This window comes from Orcinus orca, chromosome X (assembly GCF_937001465.1).
Source record: "Orcinus orca chromosome X, mOrcOrc1.1, whole genome shotgun sequence".
Taxonomy (NCBI): Eukaryota; Metazoa; Chordata; class Mammalia; order Artiodactyla; family Delphinidae; genus Orcinus; species Orcinus orca.
This window is the reverse complement of record NC_064580.1, coordinates 103,858,155-103,884,793: the sequence shown is the minus strand read 5'-3', so window position 1 is coordinate 103,884,793 and position 26,639 is coordinate 103,858,155. Positions and strand designations below refer to the sequence as shown.

General features: G+C 40.7%; 1 protein-coding gene across 2 annotated transcripts; it reads left to right on the top strand.

Annotated features, from left to right (window-relative positions):
* The first annotated feature begins 5,045 nt into the window (after positions 1–5,045).
* Positions 5,046–24,378, top strand: UPF3B (UPF3B regulator of nonsense mediated mRNA decay). 2 transcript variants are annotated; one of them, XM_004275821.4, is made up of 11 exons: positions 5,047–5,299; positions 5,958–6,064; positions 6,239–6,345; positions 14,162–14,260; positions 15,561–15,671; positions 16,705–16,748; positions 17,216–17,398; positions 17,803–17,841; positions 19,698–19,858; positions 20,194–20,488; positions 23,377–24,378. In XM_004275821.4, the coding sequence occupies exons 1-11, from the start codon at positions 5,123–5,125 to the stop codon at positions 23,524–23,526; spliced, it is 1,473 nt and encodes a 490-aa protein (XP_004275869.1). In that variant the 5' UTR covers positions 5,047–5,122; the 3' UTR covers positions 23,527–24,378. The 2 variants fall into 2 exon arrangements, with proteins under 2 accessions (XP_004275870.1, XP_004275869.1); XM_004275822.4 differs by lacking the exon at positions 17,803–17,841 and having other exon boundaries at positions 5,046–5,299.
* The last annotated feature ends 2,261 nt before the right edge of the window (positions 24,379–26,639 follow it).

Sequence of the window (26,639 nt, the reverse complement as noted above, 5' to 3'; positions counted from 1 at the left end):
GAAACCAAGAAAACACTCCCATTTACCATTGCAACAAAAAGAATAAAATATCTAGGAATAAACCTACCTAAGGAGACAAAAGACCTGTATGCAGAAAATTATAAGACACTGATGAAAGAAATTAAAAATGATACAAATAGATGGAGAGATATACCATGTTCTTGGATTGTGAAAATGCAAATCAAAACTACAATGAGATATCATCTCACAACAGTCAGAATGGCCATCATCAAAAAATCTAGAAACAATAAATGCTAGAGAGGGTGTGCAGAAAAGGGAACACTCTTGCTCTGCTGGTGGGAATGTGAATTGGTACAGCCACTATGGAGAACAGTATGGAGGTTCCTTAAAAAACTACAAATAGAACTACCATATGACCCAGCAATCCCACTACTGGGCATATACCCCGAGAAGACCATAATTCAAAAAGAGTCATGTACCAAAATGTTCATTGCAGCTCTATTTACAATAGCCCGGAGATGGAAACAACCTAAGCGCCCATCATCGGATGAATGGATAAAGAAGATGTGGCACATATATACAATGGAATATTACTCAGCCATAAAAAGAAACGAAATTGAGCTATTTGTAATGAGGTGGATAGACCTAGAGTCTGTCATACAGAGTGAAGTAAGTCAGAAAGAGAAAGACAAATACTGTATGCTAACACATATATATGGAATTTAAGAAAAAATAATGTCATGAAGAACCTAGGGGTAAGACAGGAATAAAGACACAGACCTACTAGAGAATGGACTTGAGGATATGGGGAGGGGGAAGGGTAAGCTGTGACAAAGCGAGAGAGAGGCAGGGACATATATACACTACCAAACGTAAGGTAGATAGCTAGTGGGAAGCAGCCGCATAGCACAGGGAGATCAGCTTGGTTCTTTGTGACCGCCTGGAGGGGTGGGATAGGGAGGGTGGGTGGGAGGGAGATGCAAGAGGGAAGAGATATGGGAACATATGTATATGTATAACTGGTTCACTTTGTTATAAAGCAGAAACTAACACACCATTGTAAAGCAATTATACTCCAATAAAGATGTAAAAAAAAATTGTACTCCAATAAAGATGTTGAGAAATATATATATATAACCTGCATTTGCAAACAAATGCTTCAGAAGCAGTTAAAAAAAAAAAAAAAGAATCCGCCTCCCAACGCAGCGGACATGGGTTTGAGCCCTGGTCCAGGGCGATCCCACATGCTGCAGAGCAACTAAGCCCGTGCGCCACAACTACTGAGCCCACGTGCCACAACTATTGAAGCCCACGCACCTAAAGCCCGTGCTCTGCAACAAGAGATGCCAATGCAATGAGAAGCCCGCGCACCGCAAGGAAGAGTAGCCTCCACTTGCTGCAACTAAAGAAAGCCCGCGCGCAGCAACTAAGACCCAACGCAGCCAAAAATAAATAAATAAATGAATGAAAATGAAATTCCCTTAAAAAAAAAAAAAAAGAAACTTTACAGTGTGTGGTAGGCAAAATAATGCCCCCTTAAATTGTCTACACCCTAATCCCCAGAACCTGTGACTATGTTACATTATATGGCAATGGGAATTAAGGTTGCTAATCAGCTGACTTTAACATAAGGAGAGTATCCTGGATTATCCAGGTGGGCACAACGTAGTCACAGGGGTCCTTAAAAGTGGAAGGGGGAAGCAGAAGAGAGAGTGAAAGAGACATAGATGAAGATGGTCCGAGAGAGATGCTATTTTTATTTATTTATTTGGCTATGATGGGTCTTAGTTGCAGCATGCAGGATCTTTAGTTGCTGCATGTGGGATCTAATTCCCCGACCAGGGATCGAACCCAGGCCCCCTACATTAGGAGCACGGAGTCTTAGCCACTTGACCACCAGGGAAGTCCCGAGAGATGCTATATTATTGGCTTTGAAGATGGAGGGAAGGGCCACAAGCTGAGGAATATGAGCAACCTCAAGAATCTGGAAAAGACAAGGAACTAGAGTCTCTCCTAGAGCCTCCAGGGAGGAACTCAGTCCTGCCATCACCTCAGTTTTAGTCCAGTGAGACCTCTGTTGGACTTTTAACCTACAGAACTGTAAGATAATAAATTTGTGTTATTTTAACCCCCAAAATTTGTGGTAATTTGTTGCAGCAGTAATAGGAAACTAATACAGGCGTTGTGGGGAGTGATCAGGTGTTCAGTTTTGGACATGTTCAGAGAATCTGAATGTGTTAGACATCTAAGTGGAGATGTCAAATTAGGCAGTTGGATATATGTCTGGAATTCAGAGGAGATGTATGGACTGGTGATATAAATTTTGGAGTAGTCAGCGAAGAGAGAAAATCCACAAGAACAGATGAGACTAACAGAGGAGTGAGCGTAGATAGAAAAGGGGTCTAAGGACTGAGCCCTGGAACACCCAACTCTGACGACTGAAATACAGCAGTTGTTTAAAGCTAGCAAGCACTCCAAAACAGGCATACACCAAGATGTAAATGCAAAGCTAAGTAGGAGTTCAGAGGCAGATAGATACTTAAGCTAGGCTTGTACGAGTGGGCAGGTGCTGGAGGCAAGAGTGAGTAACAGATCCCAAATACAGGGAAATAGCCTTGGCAACAGGAATTAGGAACACAAGCATATGCTTGGCAACAGAAGTGAGACAGTTTAAGAACGGAGTCTGGATAATATATTCCAGACGTCAGGAAAAATGGGTCCTTGGCCCTGAGCCAGCTTTCTGCCTTGGGTTTCTATTGCATCCTTAACTTGGTTCCTGCCTGCTGGGGATGTCTGTGTCTCTCTCTGGCTTATCATTTGCCCTTCTCTCCCATTTCACCTCCTTTTTCCTTAATTGCACATAATAGAGATATACTATGCTCAATTGATACTAACACTTTTTTTCACATTTTAACACCTCTGAAATCAAGATACATCTTAAAATTGATAGTGTGTCATAGTTCAATTGGCAGCATTTTTTCTTTCTTTGTATATAAAATAATGGTTTTAGATTCGATGGTATCTTAAATTTGATGAAATACAAACGCTCTATCATTTAGAGCAATATTTTTCTTTTTATTGAGATATAGGCTTGGGTTGGGAAATATCTCTGCAAGTTATGCCTCACCAGGGAAATGTCAATTCTAATCACCCTGGGACAGCTTTTGGAGCTTTTTCTTTTTCTTGAAGCTGCTGCTCTTGCTGGCAGCAGCCTCTTCAGGTCCACTGCTGAGTGGCTCCTCCTTGGAAGAGAATTTCCTCTTTTTCTTTTCTTTTTTTTACATTTTCAGTACATTAAATTTACTCATAAAAACATTCTAAAATGTACAATTTTTCCTTTTTAACAAAGTATAATAAAACATTAAAAAAACCTAAATCAGAATACTTGACATTTACAAGAGAATTTCCTCTTTTTCTTGGGGACACTTGTTTCCTGCCTCTTTAGGGTCACTAATTGGTTCCTTTTTGGAGAAAGATTTCTTCCTCTTGTAAAGACTTCCACTGCCAGCTGTCTCTTCAAGATCACTACTAACCAGCTCCTCCACGGAAAAAGATTTTTCTTGGGTTTGGAGAAGGAGACAGATTCCATTCCATTCTCCTGAGGAGCCCCCTGGGGCTTTTGCTGAGCAATATTTTTCAAGTTTTGCATTTCTTTCAATCTGAGGGGCTGAATTTCAATAAAATATAATTTACATAAAATAATATTTGCCAATTTTAAGTGTACAATTCAATGAGTTTACACAAATGTCTGCAGTCATGCAACCACCACCACAATCATGATAAAGAGCATTTTTTATAATTCCAAAAAGTTCCCTGGAGCCCTTCTGCAGTCAATCCCTTCTCCCCACCCCCGACGCCCCCTGGCAATCATTGATCTGCTTTCTCTCACTATGGTTTTACCTTTTCTGGAATTTCATATCAATGAGATCATACAGCATGTATTCTCTTTGTGTCCTGATTCTTTCAGTCAGCATAATCGTTTTGAGATTCACTCATGTGGATGGACGTATCGCTTCATTTTTATTGCTGAGTAGTATTTAGATCTATGGATGTGCCACATTTTGTTTATGCATTAGCCGGTTGACAGATATTTGGGTTGTTTCCAGTTTGGGGCTATTACAAATAATGCATAATTAGCCTTTTTAAAAGCGGGAAGGAGGGCAATCCCATCTAAAGCAAGTTGGGTTTTATTTTATTTTCTCCTCCCTGCGGGGCATCAGTACCATGATAGGTTCCTTTTACTTTTAAAAACGGTGATGAAAACAAATCTCATACATTTTGGTTATAATGATCCTTTAATGTCAGTGTTCTGTGCGTGTTTATTAAGTGTCTGAATCCTAATCAATATAAGGAAAAAAACCTCTAAAGACTCTGAAAGGACACTTCACAACCAATGATAGAAAATACAAGTCGTTCCCCTAGTGAGGTAAACTTTGGATAACATCGGGTTTATCTGAGGAAAACAAAGCCCGCAGAAAGTATCTTTAGATCTGAAAAACACTACACTTTCAAGATTAAGGATTCCATTTACTTACAAATAGGAACCCTGAAACACCTACGACTCCAGACCTCCCGGCCAGAAGCAGCGAGCGGGGGCTGCTCTTTCTTGCGATACGCGGGCTTTTCATTGCGGTGGCCTCTTCTGTTGCGGAGCACGGGCTCTAGGTGCGCGGGCTTCAATAGTTGTGGCGCGTGGGCTCAGTAGTTTTGGCTCGTGGGCTCTAGAGCGCAGGCTCAGTAGTTGTGGCACACGGGCTTAGTTACTCAGTGGCATGTGGGATCTTCCCAGACCAGGGCTCGATCCTGTGTCCCCTGTATTGGCAGGTGGATTCTTAACCACTGCGTCACCAGGGAAGCCCGAGTAAGTGCTTTGCATGCCGGGATTTGTAGTCCGTGAAATACTCGTCCCAGCCAAGATGGCGGAGCTGCTAATGACGTGCCCCGAGGGAGTCTGGGTCGCAAGGGGATTGGGCGGTGCGGGGATTCCGCGGGCGGGAAGCTAAGACCAGGCGTCCTGAAGTCTCGCGAGATCCTGGCGGGGCCCAAAAGAAAGCAGGATTCCGCTTAGAAGGCGGGGCGTCCGTTGGGGGCGGAGTTCTGTTCGGAGTGGGCCGGGAGTCGTTAGGTGCCGGCGTAGTGGCGTTTAGGCCGGGCCACCGCGATGAGGAGCGAAACCGTGGCCATGAAGGAGGAGAAGGAGCATAGGCCTAAGGAGAAGCGAGTAACCCTCTTGACTCCCCCGGGGGCCACAGGCAGCGTCTGTGGGCCTTCGGGGGACAGCATCAAAGCGGAAGATAAGCAGGATCGGAACAAGGAGAAGAAAGAGGCGTTGAGCAAGGTGACTGGCCGGCTGTCGGCCCAGGAGAGGGCGGGACCGTTCCGCCACCCGTGGAGGATGGTTGGGAAGGGGCAATAGTGAAGAGGCCATCAAGGGTGGGAGTAGTTTGTGATAGGAAAATTAATAGAGGCTAGTTGAGGGAGTGGGTGGGTGGGGGATATTATGGTCTGGGGGCCAGATCGGGTGCATCCTTATTTGGGGAGCAATGAGGGAATTTGTGGTATTCCTTAGAATTTTGAATTCTTTATGCTGATTGAGTAAGGATTTTATTTTAGGATGTGTTGAATGTGGTAGGGAAATATTAATAAATCAAGAATTCATGGCACCCACAAAAGACCAGGGTTGGTTTACTAATTTCTTACCACTGCTGAAAATGGGTGATAGAAAATGAGGCGAAGACCTAGTAAACTGTGGGGCTTCAGGTTAACAGAACCTGAGATTTTCCTTGCTCCAGGCAGTTCTCGTTTTTGAGAGTTGGTGTTTTTTTTTAACTACGTTACTATTATGTTTGACTAATCATTCTGAGCTTTCTGAACATTCTCTTGGGTTTTTATAAGTGATCTCATCTTTTAAAGGCCAACTTTCTTCAGGGACAGTGATTCAGGTTTGACAGAAAATTGCTTTGTACTAATTTTATTTTCCTTATTCATTTCTTAAGGTGGTAATACGGAGATTACCGCCCACTTTGACCAAGGAGCAGCTTCAGGAACATCTTCAGCCTATGCCTGAGCATGATTATTTTGAGTTTTTTTCTAATGATACTAGGTAAAATAAATAAATAAAAGAGGGAGGGGGTAAATGAAAAAGGTTTGTTCCATTCTTTTTAATCCTACTAATGTTTTCCATTTGATTTTTGAGCCTATCTTTTTAACATATGCATACTTGTAGTTCAGTCAGACACCTGCAAGCACATTGACATAATTGCTTTCCTCCCTGCAGCCTGTATCCTCATATGTATGCCAGAGCATACATCAACTTTAAAAACCAGGAGGACATTATTTTGTTCAGGGATCGTTTCGATGGTTATGTGTTCCTCGACAATAAAGGTAAGTCCTTTTAACTGAGGGGGGTGGTTTCTTTGTCATTTGTATGTTTAAGACAATGTGTGTATCACAGTGTTTTCTCGATGCCTTCATGGCGTTTCTAAAATCCTGGGTGATAAGATGAGCAACATTTAAAGAGTTTTACACATTTGATAAGCTTATGACAGCCTTATAAATAGATAATATGACTTTTTACAGTCCTCAGGTATTTGTATTAACCTATTATTTCTGTAGTTTGATCAACTGAATGAAATTGCCACAGTTTTCTCCTCCTGTGACTATTCTTTTGCCCGGTATTAGATGATCTGTTGTTTTGAGTATTTACTAGTTTCAACAGTGATACTGATAAATGACTCTTTAAACTTGTATGACAAATTTTAAATATTTACTTCTCATCTTGCTTCAAGGACTAACACTTATTTAAGTCAGATTCTTTATGTCAATAGTTGCCAGCTGGAGTACTGTTTAACATTCTAAGTTGTATATAATTAAAACATTGAACTTGATGATTTCCCACTTTGTATCCAGGAGTTTATAGGGAAGAAAAACTTCTGCCTTAACTCTCATTTTATTATCTGCTGCTTGCAACATTTAGTCAGAGAATGTCCACACTTCCATTTGCCACTTTTCTTTTGACTTTGCAATCATAGGTGAATGATGTGTCTTTTTGTTAGGTTATGTTTTTTCAGTATTAGTTCAAAGTTGGTAAAAAGGAAATCTTTGTCAGGAAATATGCCAGTAAAAGTTGAAGGATTGCTACTGTGTTTGTCCAGCTTTTATTAATCCCCTCAAACCGGCTACTTCTCCACTCCAAGTTTATTCCAGTAGATAGCAGTGATTTCCTGGAAATCTGAGTTGTGTTTAACTTTTTTCCTCTCTTTTTTATCCCTTACATTTAAACAAGTGATGGATTTTGTCAATTTACTGCTTTTTAATATCTTGTTCATCTAGACTTAGTAATACTTTCACACTTTATATCCTCATCACCAAATGCTTAGACAACCAGTCTCTAACCTTATAGGATTTTCCATTTTTTTCCACTTTCTGTATAATTTAATAGTCTTATATTGCCATGAAATTAATCTTTTTGAAAATAGTGACTTAAGATAGCAGTTGTGAACAAAAGTCCAAATTCCTTAGTCTGGTAGTCAGCATCTTCCATAGTTTGGCCTCACTTCTGTTTTTTTCAGCCTGTCTTCCACAATTTCCTTTTGTTTCAGTCTGGTTTATCTGTTCCTTCTCAAATGTATCAGTTATTAAGGTAATATGATTCTGCATTCACTAGGATTTCTAAAACCTTGTTTCCTGTGTGACTGCTTTGTGATGCCTAATGGTCAATTCCAGTAATTTATCCTGGCTTATGTTTACATGCCAAAGATCTAAGGATGGAATTTTTTTTTTTTGCGGTACGCGGGCCTCTCACTACTATGGCCTCTCCCGTTGCGGAGCACAGGCTCCGGACGCGCAGGCCCAGCGGCCATGGCTCACGGGCCCAGCCGCTCCCTGGCATGTGGGATCCTCCCAGACTGGGGCACGAACCCGCGTCCCCTGCATTGGCAGGCGGACTCCCAACCACTGCGCCACCAGGGAAGCCCAGGATGGAATTTTATACCTTGTATGACATTATTCTATAGCAGGGATCTGGTGTATTTTTCCAGTAGTCACTTGGGTTTTTTTTTTTTAATTGAGATATAACTCACATACCATAAAATTCAATGGTTTTTAGTATATTCACAAGTTTTGTAACCATTACCACTATGTAATTCCAGAATGTATACATCACTTCAAAAAGAATCCTGTATTCATTAGCAGTCATCTCCCATTCTCCTCTCCCACTAGACCCTGGCAACCACTGATCTAACTATGGATTTCCTTATTCTGGACATTTCATATGAACTGAATCATACAATATGTGGCCTTTTGTGACTGCCTCTTTTACTTAGTATGTTTTCAAGGTTCATCCATGTTATAGTATGTATCATTACCTCGTTACTTTTTTTGGTTTTTTGCATTATTAAAAATTGTGGTAAAATGCACAAATAAAATTTACCATCTTAACCATTTTTAAATGTGCAGTTCAGTAGTGTTGAGTACATTCACGTTGTTCTGCAACCAATCTCTAGAACTTCTTCTTGTAAGGTTGAAACTCTACCTGTTAAACAACTCCCCATTTCTCCCTCTCCCAGCCTCTTGCAACTACATTCTACCTCCATGAACCACCCTTCTGTCTATGAAGTTGACCATTCTAGGTACCTCATATAAGTGGAATCATAGTATTTGACTTCTAGTGACTAGCTTATTTCACTTAGCATAATGTCCTCAAGGTTAATCCATGTTGTAGCATGTGTCAGAATCTCCTTTTCCATTGTATGTATATACTTCATTTTCTTTATCCATTCATCTGTTGAGGGACATTTGGCTATTGTGAATAATGCTGCTATGAATGTACAAGCATCTGTTCAAGTCTCTGCTTTCACTTCTTTTTTTTTTTTTTTTTTTTTTATAGTGGCTGCACCAATTTTTTTTTTTTTATTTTATTTTTTTTTATAGGTATACCTGGATTTAATTCTCACTTCTACCGCTTGGTAGCTGGATAGCCTTAGGCAAGTTTCATACCTCCCTGAAATTCACTTAATTCAGTCTGTAAAATGGCATAATAACTTATTATAGCATCCTTTTAGGAATTTTAAATCAGTTCTTGAAATAAAAGTACACAATATATAGACAAGTATGGATTCCTCAATAGATGTTTGACCTTTCATTTCTCCAGTATCCCACCCGCATCAAATAAAGAAAAATACTTTTTAAAATTTACGAATATTTCATTGTTGTAAAGTTAAAGCCATAAAAATAATCAAATGGCCTACTATCATACCGTTAGAAGAAAAAAAAAAAGGTGTTCATGAGAGTTCCATATTAGAATACAAGTTTTCCTTAGGCACCTGTTTATGTATGCTATTCTGCTCTTTACAATAAATAATTAAATTTAAAAGACTTAATTCCTCACTTTTAAGACCTTATTAGTTTACAAATTACATATTGACCTATGCTAAATTTTATACCGACCCATGCTAATGAATTCAGTACAGAAAACAAAAAACACTGCACTCAAGCAAACTACATATATATATATATATAACTTATGAGAATTGCTACTCCAGCTTTCTTTTGGTTTCCATTTGCATGAAATACCTTTTTCCATCCCCTTACTTTCAGTCTGTATGTGTCTCTAGGTCTGAAGTGGGTCTCTTGTAGACAGCAAATATATGGGTCTTGTTTTTGTATCCATTCAGCCAATCTGTGTCTTTTGGTGGGAGCATTTAGTCCATTTACATTTAAGGTAATTATCGATATGTGTGTTCCCATTCCCATTTTCTTAATTGTTTTGGGTTTGTTATTGTAGGTCTTTTCCTTCTTTTGTGTTTCTTGCCTAGAGAAGTTCCTTTAGCAGTTGTTGTAGAGCTGGTTTGGTGGTGCTGAACTCTCTCAGCTTTTGCTTGTCTGTAAAGGTTTTAATTTCTCCATCAAATCTGAATGAGATCCTTGCTGGGTAGAGTAATCTTGGTTGCAGGTTTTTCTCCTTCAACACTTTCAATATGTCCTGCCACTCCCTTCTGGCTTGCAGAGTTTCTGCTGAAAGATCAGCTGTTAACCTTATGGGGATTCCCTTGTGTGTTATTTGTTGTTTTTCCCTTGCTGCTTTTAATATGCTTTCTTTGTATTTAATTTTTGACAGTTTGATTAATATGTGTCTTGGCGTATTTCTCCTTGGATTTATCCTGTATGGGACTCTCTGTGCTTCCTGGACTTGATTAACTATTTCCTTTCCCATATTAGGGAAGTTTTCAACTATAATCTCTTCAAATATTTTCTCAGTCCCTTTCTTTTTCTCTTCTTCTTCTGGAACCCCTATAATTCGAATGTTGGTGCGTTTAATGTTGTCCCAGAGGTCTCTGAGACTGTCCTCAGTTCTTTTCATTCTTTTTTCTTTATTCTGCTCTGCAGTAGTTATTTCCACTATTTTATCTTCCAGGTCACTTATCCGTTCTTCTGCCTCAGTTATTCTGCTATTGATCCCATCTAGAGTACTTTTAATTTCATTTATTGTGTTGTTCATCATTGCTTGTTTCATCTTTAGTTCTTCTAGGTCCTTGTTAACTGATTCTTGCATTTTGTCCATTCTATTGTCCATTCTATCTCCAAGATTTCGGATCAACCTTACTATCATTATTCTGAATTCTTTTTCCGGTAGACTGCCTATTTCCTCTTCATTTGTTAGGTCTGGTGGGTTTTTATCTTGCTCCTTCATCTGCTGTGTGTTTTTCTGTCTTTTCATTTTGCTTATCTTACTGTGTTTGTGGTCTCCTTTTTTGCAGGCTGAAGGTTCGTAGTTCCTGTTGTTTTTTGTGTCTGTCCCCAGTGGCTAAGGTTGGTTCAGTGGGTTGTGTCGGCTTCCTGGTGGAGGGTACTAGTGCCTGTGTTCTGGTGGATGAGGCTGGATCTTGTCTTTCTGGTGGGCAGGTCCACGTCTGGTGGTGTGTTTTGGGGTGTCTGTAGACTTATGATTTTGGGCAGCCTCTCTGCTAATGGGTGGGGTTGTGTTCCTGTCTTGCTAGTTGTTTGGCATAGGATGTCCAGCACTGTAGCTTGCTGGTCGTTGAGTGAAGCTGGGTGCTGGCGTTGAGATGGAGATCTCTCGGAGATTTTTGCTGTTTGATATTATGTGCAGCTGGGAGGCCTCTTGTGGACCAGTGTCCTGAAGTTGGCTCTCCCACCTCAGAGGCACAGCACTGACTCCTGGCTGCAGCACCAAGAGCCTTTCATCCACAGGGCTCCTTAATTTGGGATGATTCGTTGACTATTCAGGTATTCCGCAGATGCAGGGTATATCAAGTTGATTGTGGAGCTTTAATCCGCTGCTTCTGAGGCTGCTGGGAGAGATTTCCCTTTCTCTTCTTTGTTCTCACAGCTCCCAGGGGCTCAGCTTTGGATTTGGCCCCGCCTGTGCGTGTAGGTCGCCGGAGGGCGTCTGTTCTTTGCTCAGACAGGACGGGGTTAAAGGAGCCGCTGATTCGGAGGCTCTGGCTCACTCAGGCCGGGGGGTAGGGAGGGTCACGGAGTGTGGGGCGGGCCTGCAGCGGCAGAGGCCGGCGTGACGTTGCAGCCTGAGGCGCGCCGTGCGATCTCCCGGGCGAGTTGTCCCTGGATCCCGGGACCCTGGCAGTGGCGGGCTGCACAGGCTCCCCGGAAGGGCGTGTGGCTAGTGACCTGTGTTCGCACACAGGCCTCCTGGTGGCGGCAGCAGCGGCCTTAGCGTCTCATGTCTGTCTCTGGGCTCCGCACTTTTAGCTGCGGCTCGCGCCCGTCCCTGGAGCTCTCTCAAGCAGCGTTCTTAATCCCCTCTCCTCGTGCACCAGGAAACAAAGAGGGACGTAAAAGTCTCTTGCCTCTTCGGCAGGTCCAGACTTTTCCCCGGACTCTCTCCCGGCTAGCCGCGGTGCACTAACGCCCTGCAGGCTGTGTTCACGCCGCCAACCTCAGTCCTCTCCCGGCGCTCCGACAAAAGCCGGAGCCTCAGCTCCCAGTCCCGCCCGCCCCGGCGGGCGAGCAGAAAAGCCTCTCGGCTGGTGAGTTCCGGTCGGCCCGATCCTCTGCGCTGGAATCTCTCCGCTTTGCCCTCCGCACCCCTGTTGCTGTGCTCTCCTCCGCGGCTCCCAAGCTCCCCCACTCCGCCTCCCGAAGTCTCCACCCGCGAAGGGGCTTCCTAGTGTGTGGACACTTTTCCTCCTTCACAGCTCTCTCCCGCTGGTGCAGGACCCGTCCCTATCCTTTTGTCTCTGTTTAGTTTTTTCTTTTGCCCTAACCAGGTACGTGGGGGGCTCCTTGCCTTTTGGGAGGTCTGAGGTCTTCTGCCAGCGTTCAGTAGGTGCTCCGTAGGAGTTGTTCCACGCGTAGATGTATTTCTGGTGTATCTGTGGGGAGGAAGGTGATCTCCGCGTCTTACTCTTCCGCCATCTTCCCGGAAGTCCTGCTTTCACTTCTTTTGAATACATACCCAAAAGTGGAATTGCGGGGTCATATGGTAATTCTATTTTTAATTTTTTTGAGGAACCACCATACCGTTTTCCATAGTGGCTGCACCATTTTATATTCCCACCAGCAATGCATGAAGGTTCTAATTTCTCCATGTCCTTGCCAACATTTGCTATTTTCTGGGGGTTTTTTCCCCTTTAATAGTAATCATTCTGACAGGTATAAGATGGTATTTCATTGTGGTTTTGATTGGCATTTCCCTAATGATTAGTGAGGTAATAGTTTAATCTTTTCATATGCTTGAGCACATAGCATCTTTTCATTTGCTTATTGGCCATTTGTATACCATCTCTGGAGAAATGTCTATTCGAGTCCTTTGAACATTTTTTAATCAGATTATTTGGGGGTTTTTTTGTTGAGTTGTAGGAGTTCTTTACGTATTCTGTATATTGACCCCTTATCAGATATATGATTTGCAAATATTTTCTCCAATTCTATAGGCTTCCTTTTCTCTCTGTTGATTATGTCCCTAGATGCACAGAAGTTCTTAATTTTTTTTTAATTTATTTATTTTATTTATTTTTATTTTTGGCTGCGTTGAGTCTTTGTTGCTGGGCACAGGCTTTCTCTAGTTGTGGCAAGTGGAGCTGCTCTTCATTGTGGTGCGCGGGCTTCTCATTGTGGTGGCTTCTCTTGTTGCGGAGCATGGGCTCTAGGCGCACGGGCTTCAGTAGTTGTGGCTCGCGGGCTCTAGAGCACAGGCTCAGGAGTTGTGGCACACAGGCTTAGTTGCTCCGCGGCATGTGGGATATTCCCGGACCAGGGCTCGAACCCGTGTCCCCTGCATTGGCAGGCGGATTCCCAACCACTGTGCCACCAGGGAAGCCCCATAAGTTCCTAATTTTGATGTAGCACAGTTTATCTATTTTTCACTTTTGTTGCCTGTGCTTTGGTGTCTCCTGGTGTATTTTAATAACAGCTTTACTGAGATATAATGCATATGCCATAAAATTCACCCTTTTAAAGTGTACTGTTCAGTGTTTTTTAGTATATTCACAGAGTTGTGCAGCTGTCGCCACAATCTAATTTTAGAACACATTTCTCTAAAGAGAAACCTCGTACCCATTAGCTGTTACTCCTTATCTCTAGACAAGCACTAACCTACTTTCTATCTCTGTAGCTTTACCTGTTCTAGAGATTTCTGATGTATATTTTTGCACTTATAAAAAATCAATTTTATTAAGGTATAATTTACATATTAAAATGCATCCATTTTATGTGTGCATTTGGTGACTTTTGACATATTTATACCCCTGTATAATCAGTATTGTGATCTGGTTTTTTTGTTTGTTCGTTTGTTTGTTTTGGCCATGCTGCATGGCTTGCAGGATCTTAGTTCCCCCACTAGGGATTGAACCTAGGCCCCTGCAATGAAAGTGCCGAGTACTAACCACTGGACTGCCAGGGAATTCCCTCTGATGTATTTTTTAAATGAAAATTAGTTTGTAGATTTTTTTCCCCCACATATCACAATATCACACTTAGAAGTTGAATTTAAGTGAGTATTTTAATTCCCTCCCATATCTTTTCACTAAGTTATCAGTATGAACTGGGAGCTCCTTTGGCAACATGTTGATTTTAGTTGTGCCAATGTGATTTATGCCTGTTGGGAGACCTATTCAGACCACTGTCATCAAAGGAAGCCTAGAGAGTGGTGGGTTGAGTCTCTTGTATCCACTTTTGACCTTTTCTTTCTTACAACAAGTATGCTATTTTTTCTAAACAGGTCAGGAATATCCTGCCATAGTAGAATTTGCACCTTTTCAAAAAGCTGCAAAAAAGAAGACTAAGAAAAGAGATACTAAAGTTGGGACTATCGATGATGGTACAGTATAGCTCTAGTTATGTAATGCTAATGCCATGTTTTTTTTAATTTAATTTTTATTTTATATTGGAATATAGTTGATTTACAATGTTGTGTTAGTTTCAGGTGTACAGCAAAGTGATTCTGTTATACATATACATATATTTATTCTTTTTCAGGTTCTTTTCCCATATGGGTTATTACAGAATATTGAGTAGAGTTCCCTGTGTTGTATATATAGTAGGGCCATGGGTTTTTTAAAAATATTACCTTTGTGGGAATTAAGTGGACTCCAATCTTTTAAATTAAGAAAACATAGGAAATAAAGTTCATGAGAGATGTAATTCACTGATGAAAGCTTTGCTTGTTAGAATGGAGGTGGGTTTCCTCTAGTTTTCACTCTCTTTGGCTAATGGGTTTTCATCCCTTCACCATTAAGCAATATATTTTGACTGTTGAGTAGTAAATCACCTTAGATATATTAGAAGACAATGGGAAAAAATCAGATGTTTCAAATTACAACTCCTTGAGGCCTCTTACCATTTTTATGATTATTTATTTGACTTTTGGTTTCCATTTTTATAAAGAGGAAGCGTTATCATTGAGAGCTGTGATGGAAAATTTTCTATACTTGAGTAACTTAATATAAAGTATCTGTAGTGGCCAGTCCTGTTTTCTAGGCTTTGAATATGCAGTTAACTGCACACATAGTAATTCCATTGAACTGAAATACTAGAACTAAAAAACTGAAATAATTGCCATTTACGGTAAACTGGATCCAGATTTTGAGATCTCTGTAATGTGGTTGTGTTGGCTAAGGACTTAGCTGCAATATTTTATATCAGATGGGCATTTTAGAATCAATTAGTTTGGTTTCCATTATTTATTACTATAATGGGTATTTTATAAGGAAAACACAGAAAAGACTCAACACACAGCTGCTTATTGATTATATCATAGATTCAGACCGTGAAGACTAGATCAAGTGACATGCTCCACAGTGCATGCTCCAGATACAACACAATGACTCAGATGTGTTACCCTTTCTGATGTCGGAGGCATCTAGGAAAGAATTCCAGAAGTTACTATCACCTCTAGTGCCACATCTAGGACATCTGCCCTCATTTATCTGTTTAGAACACCTGATTTTCATATGCTGAGTTTAATTAAAGTGAGGTGTACTGATGCAGAAACTGCTTACATGCTATAGATGATAGTCTCTGAAGGTCCCATAACTATGGCTTGCAGTTCTCCCATAGATAATATTTCCTATTTTGTTTAAAGTCTGCTATGTTTTCTATTTACTTAAACAATTATTTAGATCCAGAATATAGAAAATTTTTGGAAAGTTATGCTGCAGATAATGAGAAAATGACATCTACTCCAGAGACACTGCTAGAGGAAATAGAAGCAAAAAATAGAGAATTAATAGGTAAGTGGGCAAAAGGAATTAAGGGCAACAGCTTTTTCATCAGAAGACCTGTCAGACTCCCACTTCTGTCACTTGCTAGCTGTTTGACCATGGGAAAGGCACTAACTTCTTTAAGACTCTGTTTGTTCTACTATAAAGTGCAGATAATACCTGCCTCACAGGATTATGAGAATGCATTGATAAGATGGGAAAAATTCTGACTTATTTAGTGCCACACAAATGTAACAGAAGTATAAAAAGTTTGAAGACTCATATAGGACCTTAAGATGTTGGTAAGCCTTTGAAGATCAATTGGTGTTTTCTAGTAGTAAGCTCATATTCCTAAAAAAAATTTTGACCTGAAAATGTCAAAAACTGAAGTTAGTTACTGCAAAATTGAAAACCACTTGAGAAATTCTAGCTTGGATATTGGTTTTAGTAGTAAGTTGTCACTACTATATCAGCTCTAAACATAAGCACAGCCTCTGACCCAGGATTTCCACTCCTAGGAATTTATCCTAGGAAGGAAGTATGCTTTGCAAAAAGCTAGCTACAAGGTTAGATAGCATTGTTCAGAATATTGAAGAATGAGTTAAATATTCTTCTAAAACTTGGTTTTTATTAATGGATGCATAATATAAGCCCATCTCCGATACTTTCCATAGAATAAATTCCCAGAAGTGGAATTATGGGGTCAAAAGTATTAGATATTTTTAGCCCCTTACCCCAGTTTCTTCCTGGTTGAGTAAATTTATACTCCCATCTGTAAAACAAGAGAATGTCCTTTGCACTTTATTCTCACTGACCGGGAATTGCTCTTTTTAATAATTGTTTTATTGTTTTAATTTGAATTTCTTAACTTTTAAAAAATTATTTTAAACCTTCAGAATCGAAATAGAATACTGTAAAACTTCTTTCCAATAATATAGTTGTGAACTTACTGTTTAAGGGGTGTAGTTTTCCCACCTTGGGTGGTTGGCAGGGAATGTCAGAAAACAGAATCCTTTCTAGGGGTTGATTAAGTATTATTAATAATCTGTTTACATTTATGTAGCTAAAAAGACAACCCCACTTTTGAGCTTCCTGAAAAACAAGCAGGTAAACCTTTTGTTTTTATAGTTCTCTCAATACTTCTATTTCATTGGTTTGCATTCTGTGAATATAAGAGCATTGGGATCCTATAGGAGAGATAGCTGCTTCTTCTACCATTATTCTTTAAAGAGTTGGCTCATTGGCCTCACTCTCTGGCCTTCTTCTTCACTCTGGTTGTTGGACCAAAGATTCACTCTGCAAAACCAGGGAGTCCTTAGCTTGCTCCAGAGACACTCTCTTGATTTCCTGAAAGCCTCTGGATAATGTAGTAAGGCAGCATTGGGAGACTCTGATATTAGCAGGCCCTGGTCTTTATTCTCTCTCATATTTTGAATGGGGTGGTGAGGGGGTTAAGGAGATAGAAAATGGGAAGGAAAGATGATATAGTTAAGTGGGTGCCCACTGTACCTTCAAGACTAAGTTTTTGGTGGCAGTTATCTTGTTTGAAGGTTTGTGTTGATGTTTCTTTCTAGAGGATGAGAGAAGAAAAGAGAGAAGAAAGAAGGAGGCGAGAAATAGAAAGAAAAAGACAAAGAGAAGAAGAGAGGAGGAAGTGGAAAGAAGAAGAGAAACGAAAAAGGAAAGATATAGAAAAGCTAAAGAAGATAGACAGAGTTCCAGAAAGGGACAAATTAAAGGATGAACCAAAGATTAAGGTATGAAAATAACTTAAACTGACTGCATGTTGCTGAAATTTGCATGTACTGTATCTACTTCTTCAAATATGCATGCATCTTGTGTTGATGTAAACAGTTTTTTTGGTTTTGTTTTTGTCTTTTTTGGGGGGGGGAGTGAATCAACAGAAGCCTTTCCTATAATAGTAATAGTATTATTCTTTTAATTTAAGATAATTTTAAAGATTAAGTAGTTTACATGGTATTCAGTGCAGATCTGTGTTATTTTTAATCATTGAAAATGTTCAATTTTGGATTATTATTTTCTCAATTCTTCATAAATAAGGGCTTAGGGCTGGCTGGCATGAATTACGGGTTTTATTCAGCTTTTCCTTCATTTTTGATACATGAAGTTGCCTCATCTGTTTGTTTTCCACTGTCCTCAGGTACACAGGTTTCTGTTACAAGCTGTGAATCAGAAAAATGTAAGGACCAAGTACATGATACAGAGCACCTAGTATCATGTCACACACACAGGTCTTAGTTAATAAGTCCTTTTGGTGGTGGTGGTAGTGTTACCTGTAGAAAACCCCTTCAGACTGACCTAAGTCTTCTTAAAAGCTGAGCCATTTTAAATTCCTACCTTAGAAGGAAGCTCAGATGACTTGCTGATGCTCTGCTGTGTACCCAGGAGCTTCAACAATATACAGCTAGAGGACAACCATGCCTAAAGAGCTCTTTCCCTTCTCTTCTTTTTATATGCCTCTCATAACTGGCTGCCTTGTGGGAGTACTAGGGATATACCCCCCCCCTGCATTATGTCCTTTCCCCTCTCACAGGATTCCCCACGTTACCTTCTTGCATCTACCTGGGAATCTGTGAGCAGCAGATTCTGATTAATATATTGCATGTAGGAAGAGGAAAACCTATAGAAAGATCCCAGCCTTGCTACTTCCCTTCTGAGGGCATGGCTTGGCAGCCCTTACTTCAGCGAACTTCCTGGGGAAGTACTTGTACATAGTACTTCAGAGAAAGTCAGAGAAAATCTCACCGAGGTGATGGCAGGGTCTCCTTTTACCTCCTCAAAATTCAGCCGTTCACGTGGCTAGGGTTCCCCTAGGCTCTCCAGGACTCATTATTGGTGATAAGGGGCTTGGCGGCAGGGTGGGGAGGTTCCCATCTTAATTCCTTCTAGCGATTTCTCTGTCCGCCATGCCACAAGTGACTTGACTTGCTATTTCTGTCAGCAAGGCAGAAGGTAGAGCCAGCCATGCTAGAGATATCCGTTAATGTTCTTATTAGAGTAATGAACATCTTGGCTTCTAACAAAGATGTTCATTAGAGAAATAAGAACACTTCCAGTGAAACCTGCACATGGTATCCTCACTTTACACTGGTGCCTTCTTAGTGTCCAGTTTGGACTCACCATTTGCAGTGGCTGTCTGTGTGCTGAAACACTTCATGCTTAAGTCTTGTGGTGCTTTGCCTCTTGCTTGGTGGCTTGTATGATGCCTTCACCCTGAGATGAAACTTTCTATGATGCCTTCACTCTGAGACTTGAAATTCTTCTATTTTGACTAAAAATCTCTCTGAATATCCAACACTTGGGGGTATTCTAGAGAGATTTATAGCAGTGGCATGAGAAAGAAATTTTTGTTAGCAATTTGGACTTTATAAACCACTTTTAGTTTAGAATTGCGTTCTGTCATATATATGGCATTGAGCAGAATTCCTATTCAGTACAGATGGAACTTCACAGTTCCATTGTATGAGGTATTTGGATTTTTAAATCAAATGCCAAATAATTTTTGCTTTTCATCTCTAATGATAATATGATTGTACCATCATAAGTATGTAACTACTCTCAGACTCAAGGCAAAATTATTCCTGCAATGGATCTCTCCTTTGGTGACCAAGGTATTTGTCATTATAATTACTACGTAAAAATAGTCCAGCAGTAATGATCTGCTTAGCATTTTAAATTCATACCATATTTTCCTATCAAGTTATGCCAACATGCTGGGCTACAGAAGGCATACTTGAAAGTGTACGTTGGTCTACTTAAAGGTTGACCCATTTAAGCCAAAGGAGTCTTGATCCTATTGCCACAAAGTGATTAAACCACTTCATTTGAGTGGATAACACTTTCACATTAATAGCGTCCTTTTAGCAAATTACTGCTCTCATGCACTAGTTGTTCACCTGAAAGTTTATGAGTACCTGCAGAGACGGGGGCCTTCTATAGCCTAAATTGAAAATATTTAGTATATTATTTTCTTTGGTAGAATCAGAAGACAATGTCCCACCCTTCAAAATAAACTTAAATTTGTTCTCTTTAAAGCTGCTCAAGAAGCCAGAAAAAGGCGATGAAAAAGAAGTGGACAAAAGAGAAAAGGTCAAGAAATTGGACAAAGAGAATCTGAGTGATGAAAGAGCCAGTGGGCAGAGTTGTCCATTGCCCAAACGTTCTGATGGTGAATTTAAAGATGAAAAGCCTAAGAGGTCAGTAGTTGAGGGCTCTTTGGTACATTTGTTTTTGGTATGTTTCTAGGTGCTAGTTTTACTGCTACTTTCTGGACTTGTACCTGAATCAAGATACTTGGTTTTACGAGGTGTAGGGGGATGAGGAGGACAGGTTTCAAATATTTTAGTTTCTTAATCTGGGTGAATGACTTTGGGTTTTTTTTTTAATTGTTTTTCAAAATACTAGTAGTTTTTTTTTAATGCTGCTCCAAAAGTTCAACCTCATTGTAGTGGCCAAGTCAGGATCAGAATGTTCCTGCATTTGTGATTAGAAGAACTTTGAGGGTGCATACTCAGATTTGTTTCTCACGCAGACCTGAAGATGAGAGTGGCAGAGAATACAGGGAGAGGGAGCGGGATTATGAACGAGACCAAGAGCGCGCCCTGCGGGAAAGAGAGAGGCTGAAGCGGCAGGAGGAAGAGCGCCGCAGGCAGAAGGAGCGCTACGAGAAAGAGAAGGCTTTTAAAAGAAAGGAAGAAGAAATGAAAAAAGAGAAAGAAGCCCTTCGGGATAAAGGAAAGAAGCCTGAAAGTACAGAACCAGTAGGCAGCTCAGAAAAAACTGAAAAGAAAGAAGAAGTGGTTAAGAGAGATCGCATAAGAAACAAGGTGCTGCTTTTCGTTAAACTTATTTTCATGAGGATTTCTTTTTCTTTTCCTGCAAGTATAAAGGAAAGGGCTAGCTCGTTGTTCATTATAGAATTTTAGGGGAACTTTAACTATCTGCACCTTTTTTTCAGTCTTGGTGGGGTCCTTTTATTAACTTATTGTTAATAAGTTTGTGTATGTATTTCAAACACACACAAAAGTAGAGAGAACAGAGGAATAATGTGATGTACCCATCACCCAGCTTCAGCAATTATCACCTCATGGCCAATCTTCTTTCTACTCTAGCCTATCTTACTCCTACTGGATTATTTTCAAGCAAATCCTAGACAGATAATCTCTTCTTTAAATACGTCAATATTAAGAGTAAAGACTTTTTTTTTTGGCCACGCCCCGAGGTGGCATGCAGGATCTTAGTTCCCCAGCCAGAGATCGAACCCATACCCCCTGCAGTGGAAATGCAGAGTTTTAACCACTGGACTGCCAGGGAAGTCCCAAAGGCTTTTTTTCTTTTTCTTTTTTTTTTTTGTTTTTTTTTTCTGGTACACGGGCCTCTCACTGTTGTGGCCTCTCCTGTTGCGGAGTGCAGGCTCCGGACGTGCAGGCCCAGCGGCCATGGCTCACGGGCCCAGCCACTCCGCAGCATGTGGGATCTTCCCGAACTGGGGCACGAACCCGTGTCCCCTGCATCGGCAGGCGGACTCTCAACCACTGCACCACCAGGGAAGCCCAAGACTCTTTTTCTTAATAAAATAACCCTAATATCATTTTCACACCAGAAAAAAAAAAAAAACTGACAATAACTCCTTAGCATCCTACCTACTCAGTGTTCAGATTTTCCCAATTGTCTCATTAACATCTTTTTTATAGACTCTAAACAAGGTCCACAAACTGTATTTGCTTGAAATGTTCCCTTAAGTGTCTCTTAATCTAGACAATTCCTCCTCCTCTTGCTTTCCTACCATTTATTTGTTGCAGAATCCAGTTTGCCCTGTAGAGCTTCTAACAGTCCAGATTGGCTAATTACATCCCTGTGGTATCATTTAACATGTTCCTCTACCTTCTGTGTTTCCTTGAAAACCAGTAGTCATATCTAGAGCAGTGTCAGCAAATTTTTTCTGTCAAGGGCCAGATGGTAAATATTTCAGGCTTTGTGGGCCATGTGGTCTCTGTCACAACCGGTAAGCTTTGTAGGAAAGTAGGCATAGACAACATGTAAAAGAATAAGCCTGGCTGTGTGCCAATCAAACTTTATTCACAAAAACAGGTGGCCCCTCATCTAGAGGCCTGAATATATTCAGACTCAATTGTTGGCAAGAATACTTGATAGGTGGTGTTGTGCAGTTCCTACTGCATCATATCAGGAAGCATACAGTGTCTGGGTATCCTTTTATTGTGACGTTAAGATTGATCAATAGTAATCGTATTATGGTTATGTGATAGGATGTCCTTGCTCTTAAGATACACAGGCTGAAATATTTAGCAATGAAAGGTCATGATGTCTGCACTTACTCTCAAATGGTTCTGCAAAAATATAATGTGTCTATATATGTGTATGCCTGCACACACTAGAGTCGGAAAAGGCACATGTGACAAAATGTTAACCATCGTGAATCTAGGAGAAAGGTATGAGGTATTTGTTGTACAAGTTTGGCAACATTTCTATAGATTAAAAATTTTTTAAGATAAAAAGTTGGAAAAACAACTGATCAATTAGTTCAGGTATTATAAGCCTGATCCATATATTATAAAAATTTTTATCAGCCTTTCTCCTGATAATTTTGTTTAGATGCGTTATTTCATAAGGTGGAGGAAAGGCAAGAAAAGCATTTGATCCTTTCCCTTTATTTACAGTATTCAGAGTAATGAGTTGGTGTCCCAGCAACTTGTAGGGGCTATCCATGAGTTTTGTTCCGTTTAGTCTTTAAGAACTTGTGGATTTAGAACTATTTGGTGTACTCCAACTTGTTACTATCAGTTATTGTCCTTGTTGATGGATGTTTAAATTGTCCCATCTTTGCACAGTAGGAGCCCCATCATCTGTTTAAATGCTACGCAGCAGTCTCATTTGTTTTAACGTTTCATCTTGTTAAAATAGTGAAATATTTTGCTGGAATTATTCACTTGGGAATAATGCTTTAAGCCTAACTTTCATATGTCAGAGAGAAAGGGCAAGGAAGGCTCATGTCTTGTTTTATTGAATTTGAAAAAAGGCCTATACATTTAAGTTTTCCAGGGTCATACTGTCATAACCAAACACATTACTTGAACTGAGGGGTACCTGGTGACTTTATTGAGGATTATTTAGGAACCTGAGATCTAAAGTGCACCTAGAGAGTCTCAAACTAGGCTATTACCTTGTTAAACCTGAATTAAGAGACAGTCATATTTGTGCTAAGTTACAAGGGTCTGAGCTCATAACTTCAGGGAGGTCTTCATTTAAGACTTTGCATTCTTTATTATTTTTGTTTTTACTCCTAAAATTTTCTCAGGTGGTGGTGCATTTTAAAGTGAATTTACTGATGGGGAAGAGAGCCAGTGGCCATGGTTTCTAAGGAAAAACTATTCAAGCTGATTCAGTTCATCTTGAGATGGTTAAGAAAATTAGGCAGTAGACTTATCAAAAATTTACTCTAGGCATATAAAATAATACGTATTTTTAACTGTTGCTTAAAAAGTGAAACGGTTGTTTTTCTTTGTAGATAGGGGAAAGGAAGCGGGCAGTTTGAAGCAAATTAACCATCGGCACTTACTGTCACGTACTGTGCCCTCACATTTTGGTCTTGTGTGGGTTCTTTTTGGTATATGTCAATATATAACTTATGACTCTGAAAATCCCCTGTAAATGCTTAGTAGCAATGTTGTAACATTAACATTTCATTTTACTTTAGGATCGCCCAGCAATGCAGCTTTACCAACCAGGAGCTCGAAGCCGAAATCGACTCTGTCCCCATGATGACAGCACCAAGTCTGGAGATTCAACCATAGAAAAAAAGCAGGAAAGTGGTATTAGCCATAGAAAAGAAGGAAGCGAGGAGTGATAGGTCCAAATGGCCTTAGGTGTCCTGACTGTCTAGGCAGCCAAAGAGCACGAATTAAGCAATCCAGAAGTGCCTTCAGGGCAAAGGAATAGAGAGAGAGAAAGGGGGTCGCTGTGCTGGTGGGGTACACTGCAGAGGAGTATGTTTTGCGTCAAAGCAGGAGCCCGATTGCAGGTTCAGATTGGAAGTACAATTTCATTTTTTATGCAGTTCATACAAATTAATTTTAAAGTGTCAGACAAAGCTGAGGGAGAGGACATACATTGCAGTTTGCAGGCAGGAGACGTCAAGAGAGGACTTAATTAGGTATGACACGAGAAGAAGATACGGGAACTGGCTCTAAAATCAAAAGGTTTTGTTAATCCTGGATTGAATTTTCTTAATTTCAGTGGAGCAGAGTCACTTTGAAGTCTTGTTCAGATCTAGTTATAGTCATTGTTGTTGATAACTGTTGACTTTGTGTAGTGTAGAAGCAACAAGCATGTAATTGTAATACAAGTACAGTGAAGGATATAACAGATTTTCGCTTCTGCAAAAATTTAAATAGTCATGTCTTGTCTATATCCTATGTCCTAAAGTTTTAGGATTAGTTTTAGTTTTTTGTTTGCTTATGTGAGCTTAGCATAAAAAAAACTTTTTTAACATCTCCTTTTGCCTTTAGCAATTTTTATATTACTAAAGCTTAACCCTTAGTTGGTGCTTGACAATCCAGTCTTTGTTTTATCTTAGGTCTGGAGCTGAGTGCCTACCGTCTCCAGGAAGGAAACTGCACCAATATTTGTTCCTGTTAAATAGCAACTTTTAATCTTAGTTTGTTTTGCGTCGATATCAATAAACATCAACATCACTCAAGTACGAAGCTAAGTGTTTATTAACTTTACAAAATAGCTGTTAGTTTTGAGAAATTAAGCTTTTGATACTTAATTAACCTTTTGGGAATTTTGAAAGTGGATGAATGATATTTGTTACTACCTTCACTAGCACTATGCCTATATTTTGCTCACCTAGAAGACCAAATCATTGTTCACCAGTCTTGTTCCATAAGAACCAAAATGTCTGGACAACATCCTTGAGCTGCTACTTCATTTCCATCCTGCCATCTTCTCTAATGTGACATCAGTTTGCCTTTACTTTATAAGTCACTGCTTTATGTTTACTCAGCTTTTAGAAACCAGTAGCCCAAGAGGCAGGTAAAGAGGACGAGCCATCGAAGGTGATTGAAAGAGAATGGTCCTCAACTGGGAGAGAGTACTGGCATAATGGAAGGGGTATTTTCAAGGAGGAGAATGGCTGGCAGTGTCCCATGCCACAGAGAGATTAAGAAAGATAAGAAATGTGCACTGTTCACTGGATTTGGCAGTATTGAGGCACGTGTGAACTGGTGAGGCAGAAACCATGTTACAGTGAGGGTGAGTGGCAGGTGGGAAATGGAGATGGGGGCAGTTGGATATACAGGTCTTGGAGCTCAGAGAAAAGATTTGGGCTAGAGATACAGGTTTGGAATTCATCTATTTTTAGGTGATCATTGAAGCCATGGGCCTGGATTTAATCACTTAGGGGGAGAGAGTAGAGAAAGAACAGAAACAGGCCTAAGGCCCAGCCTTAAAGAACTCTAAGGATACTGTACAGGTAAGGAAATGTATAAAGACAGAAAAGGAGTAGCCAGAGAGTAGGTGAAAAACCAGAAGACTGGTATTATATTACCTAACCCAAGGATAAGAATGAAGAAGGGGAGTGGCCATCAGGGTTGGATGCTGCTGGAAGGTCAAGTGTGATGCCTGAAAAAAGGCCATGGGGGGACTTCCCTGGCGGTCCAGTGGTTAAGACTCCATACTTCCACTGCAGGGGGTGGGGGTTCGATCCCTGGTCTGTGAACTAAGATCCCACCTGCCATGTGGCACAGCCAAAAAATATTTTTTTAAAAAAAGGCCATGGGATTCAGTGACTTACAAATCATTGATGACCTGGAATGATAAGGAATGAAAGCCAGACTGGGCTGAGAATGGAAACAGCATAGACAACTTTTCAGAGAAGTTTGGCAGTGAAAAAATGGTGATGATAAAGGGTATTGGGGAAGGATTTTTTTTAATATGAGAAATACTAAAGCATGTTTAGAAGCCAAAAGGAAAGAACTGAGAAAGGATGAATACCCAGGGGAAGTGATAACCACTAGTGTAGGTTTCCTGAGAAGGCAGGTGAAAAGGGAACCTGTTGGCAGCTTAGGAGAAGCATCACCCCAGAACCATCAGTCATGAGTTGGCATCACTTGCCTCTGTACCCAGCCTGGGGCCCGTTGCCAGCCCTCTCACAGTTGTTTTCATGTCAGTGCCTCCCTCTCTTGTTCTACTTGCTGCCCAGTCCAACTCATTAAACCACACTTCCCCACCCCCTCTTTTTTTCTTTTAACTAATTAATTAATTTTTGGCTGCATTGGATCTTCATTGCTGCATGTGGGCCTTCTCTAGTTGTGGCAACTGGGGGCTTCCCTTATTGCAGAGCACAGGCTCTAGGCACGCAGGCTCTAGAGCGCAGGCTCAGTAGTTGTAGCGCATGGGCTTAGTTGCTCCACGGCATGTGGGATCTTCCCAGACCAGGGCTCGAGCCCGTGTCTCCTGCATTGGCAGGCGGATTCTCAACCACTTTGCCACCAGGGAAGCCCCTTCCCACCCCCTCTTAAATTTCTTCCATTCACTTATGTATTCACTTAACATTTACTAGTCACTGACTGTGTGGAGGCCCTGGGGTTCAAGGACTCAAGTCCTTGTCCTTGAGGAACCATGGGCCAGTGGTGTCAAGAGACAACCAGAAATAACCAGGGCACAATGCACCATTTGAGAGGGGCTGTGATGACGGCCTGGGGTGGGAGTCTCCTTCCCCTAAGCTGCCAGGTGTTGTTGAAGAAAATCCCTAAACCAGACAAACTGCTGAGACTGCAGGAGGGCCCTCCCTCTTGATAAGCAGTTGATTCCATTTTTGCCTTCTTCAGACACAGGTTTGATTTCTTTGGAAATAAAGACAGGATGGAGACAGCTCAGACACTGGATATCTGAACATTCATCAAGCACCTCCTATGTGTTGGCACTAAGGCCACAGTTGTAAACAAGGTCCCCACC

What these genes read in the sequence shown, in the direction of transcription:
- UPF3B (XM_004275821.4), top strand. Translation starts at nt 5,123, where the DNA reads ATGAGGAGCGAAACCGTGGCCATGAAGGAGGAGAAGGAGCATAGGCCT. An exon ending in TTTTTTTCTAATGATACTAG is followed by an intron (nt 6,065 to 6,238) that starts GTAAAATAAATA and finishes TCCTCCCTGCAG; the next exon opens with CCTGTATCCTCATATGTATG. An exon ending in AAGCTGTGAATCAGAAAAAT is followed by an intron (nt 17,842 to 19,697) that starts GTAAGGACCAAG and finishes TTCTCTTTAAAG; the next exon opens with CTGCTCAAGAAGCCAGAAAA.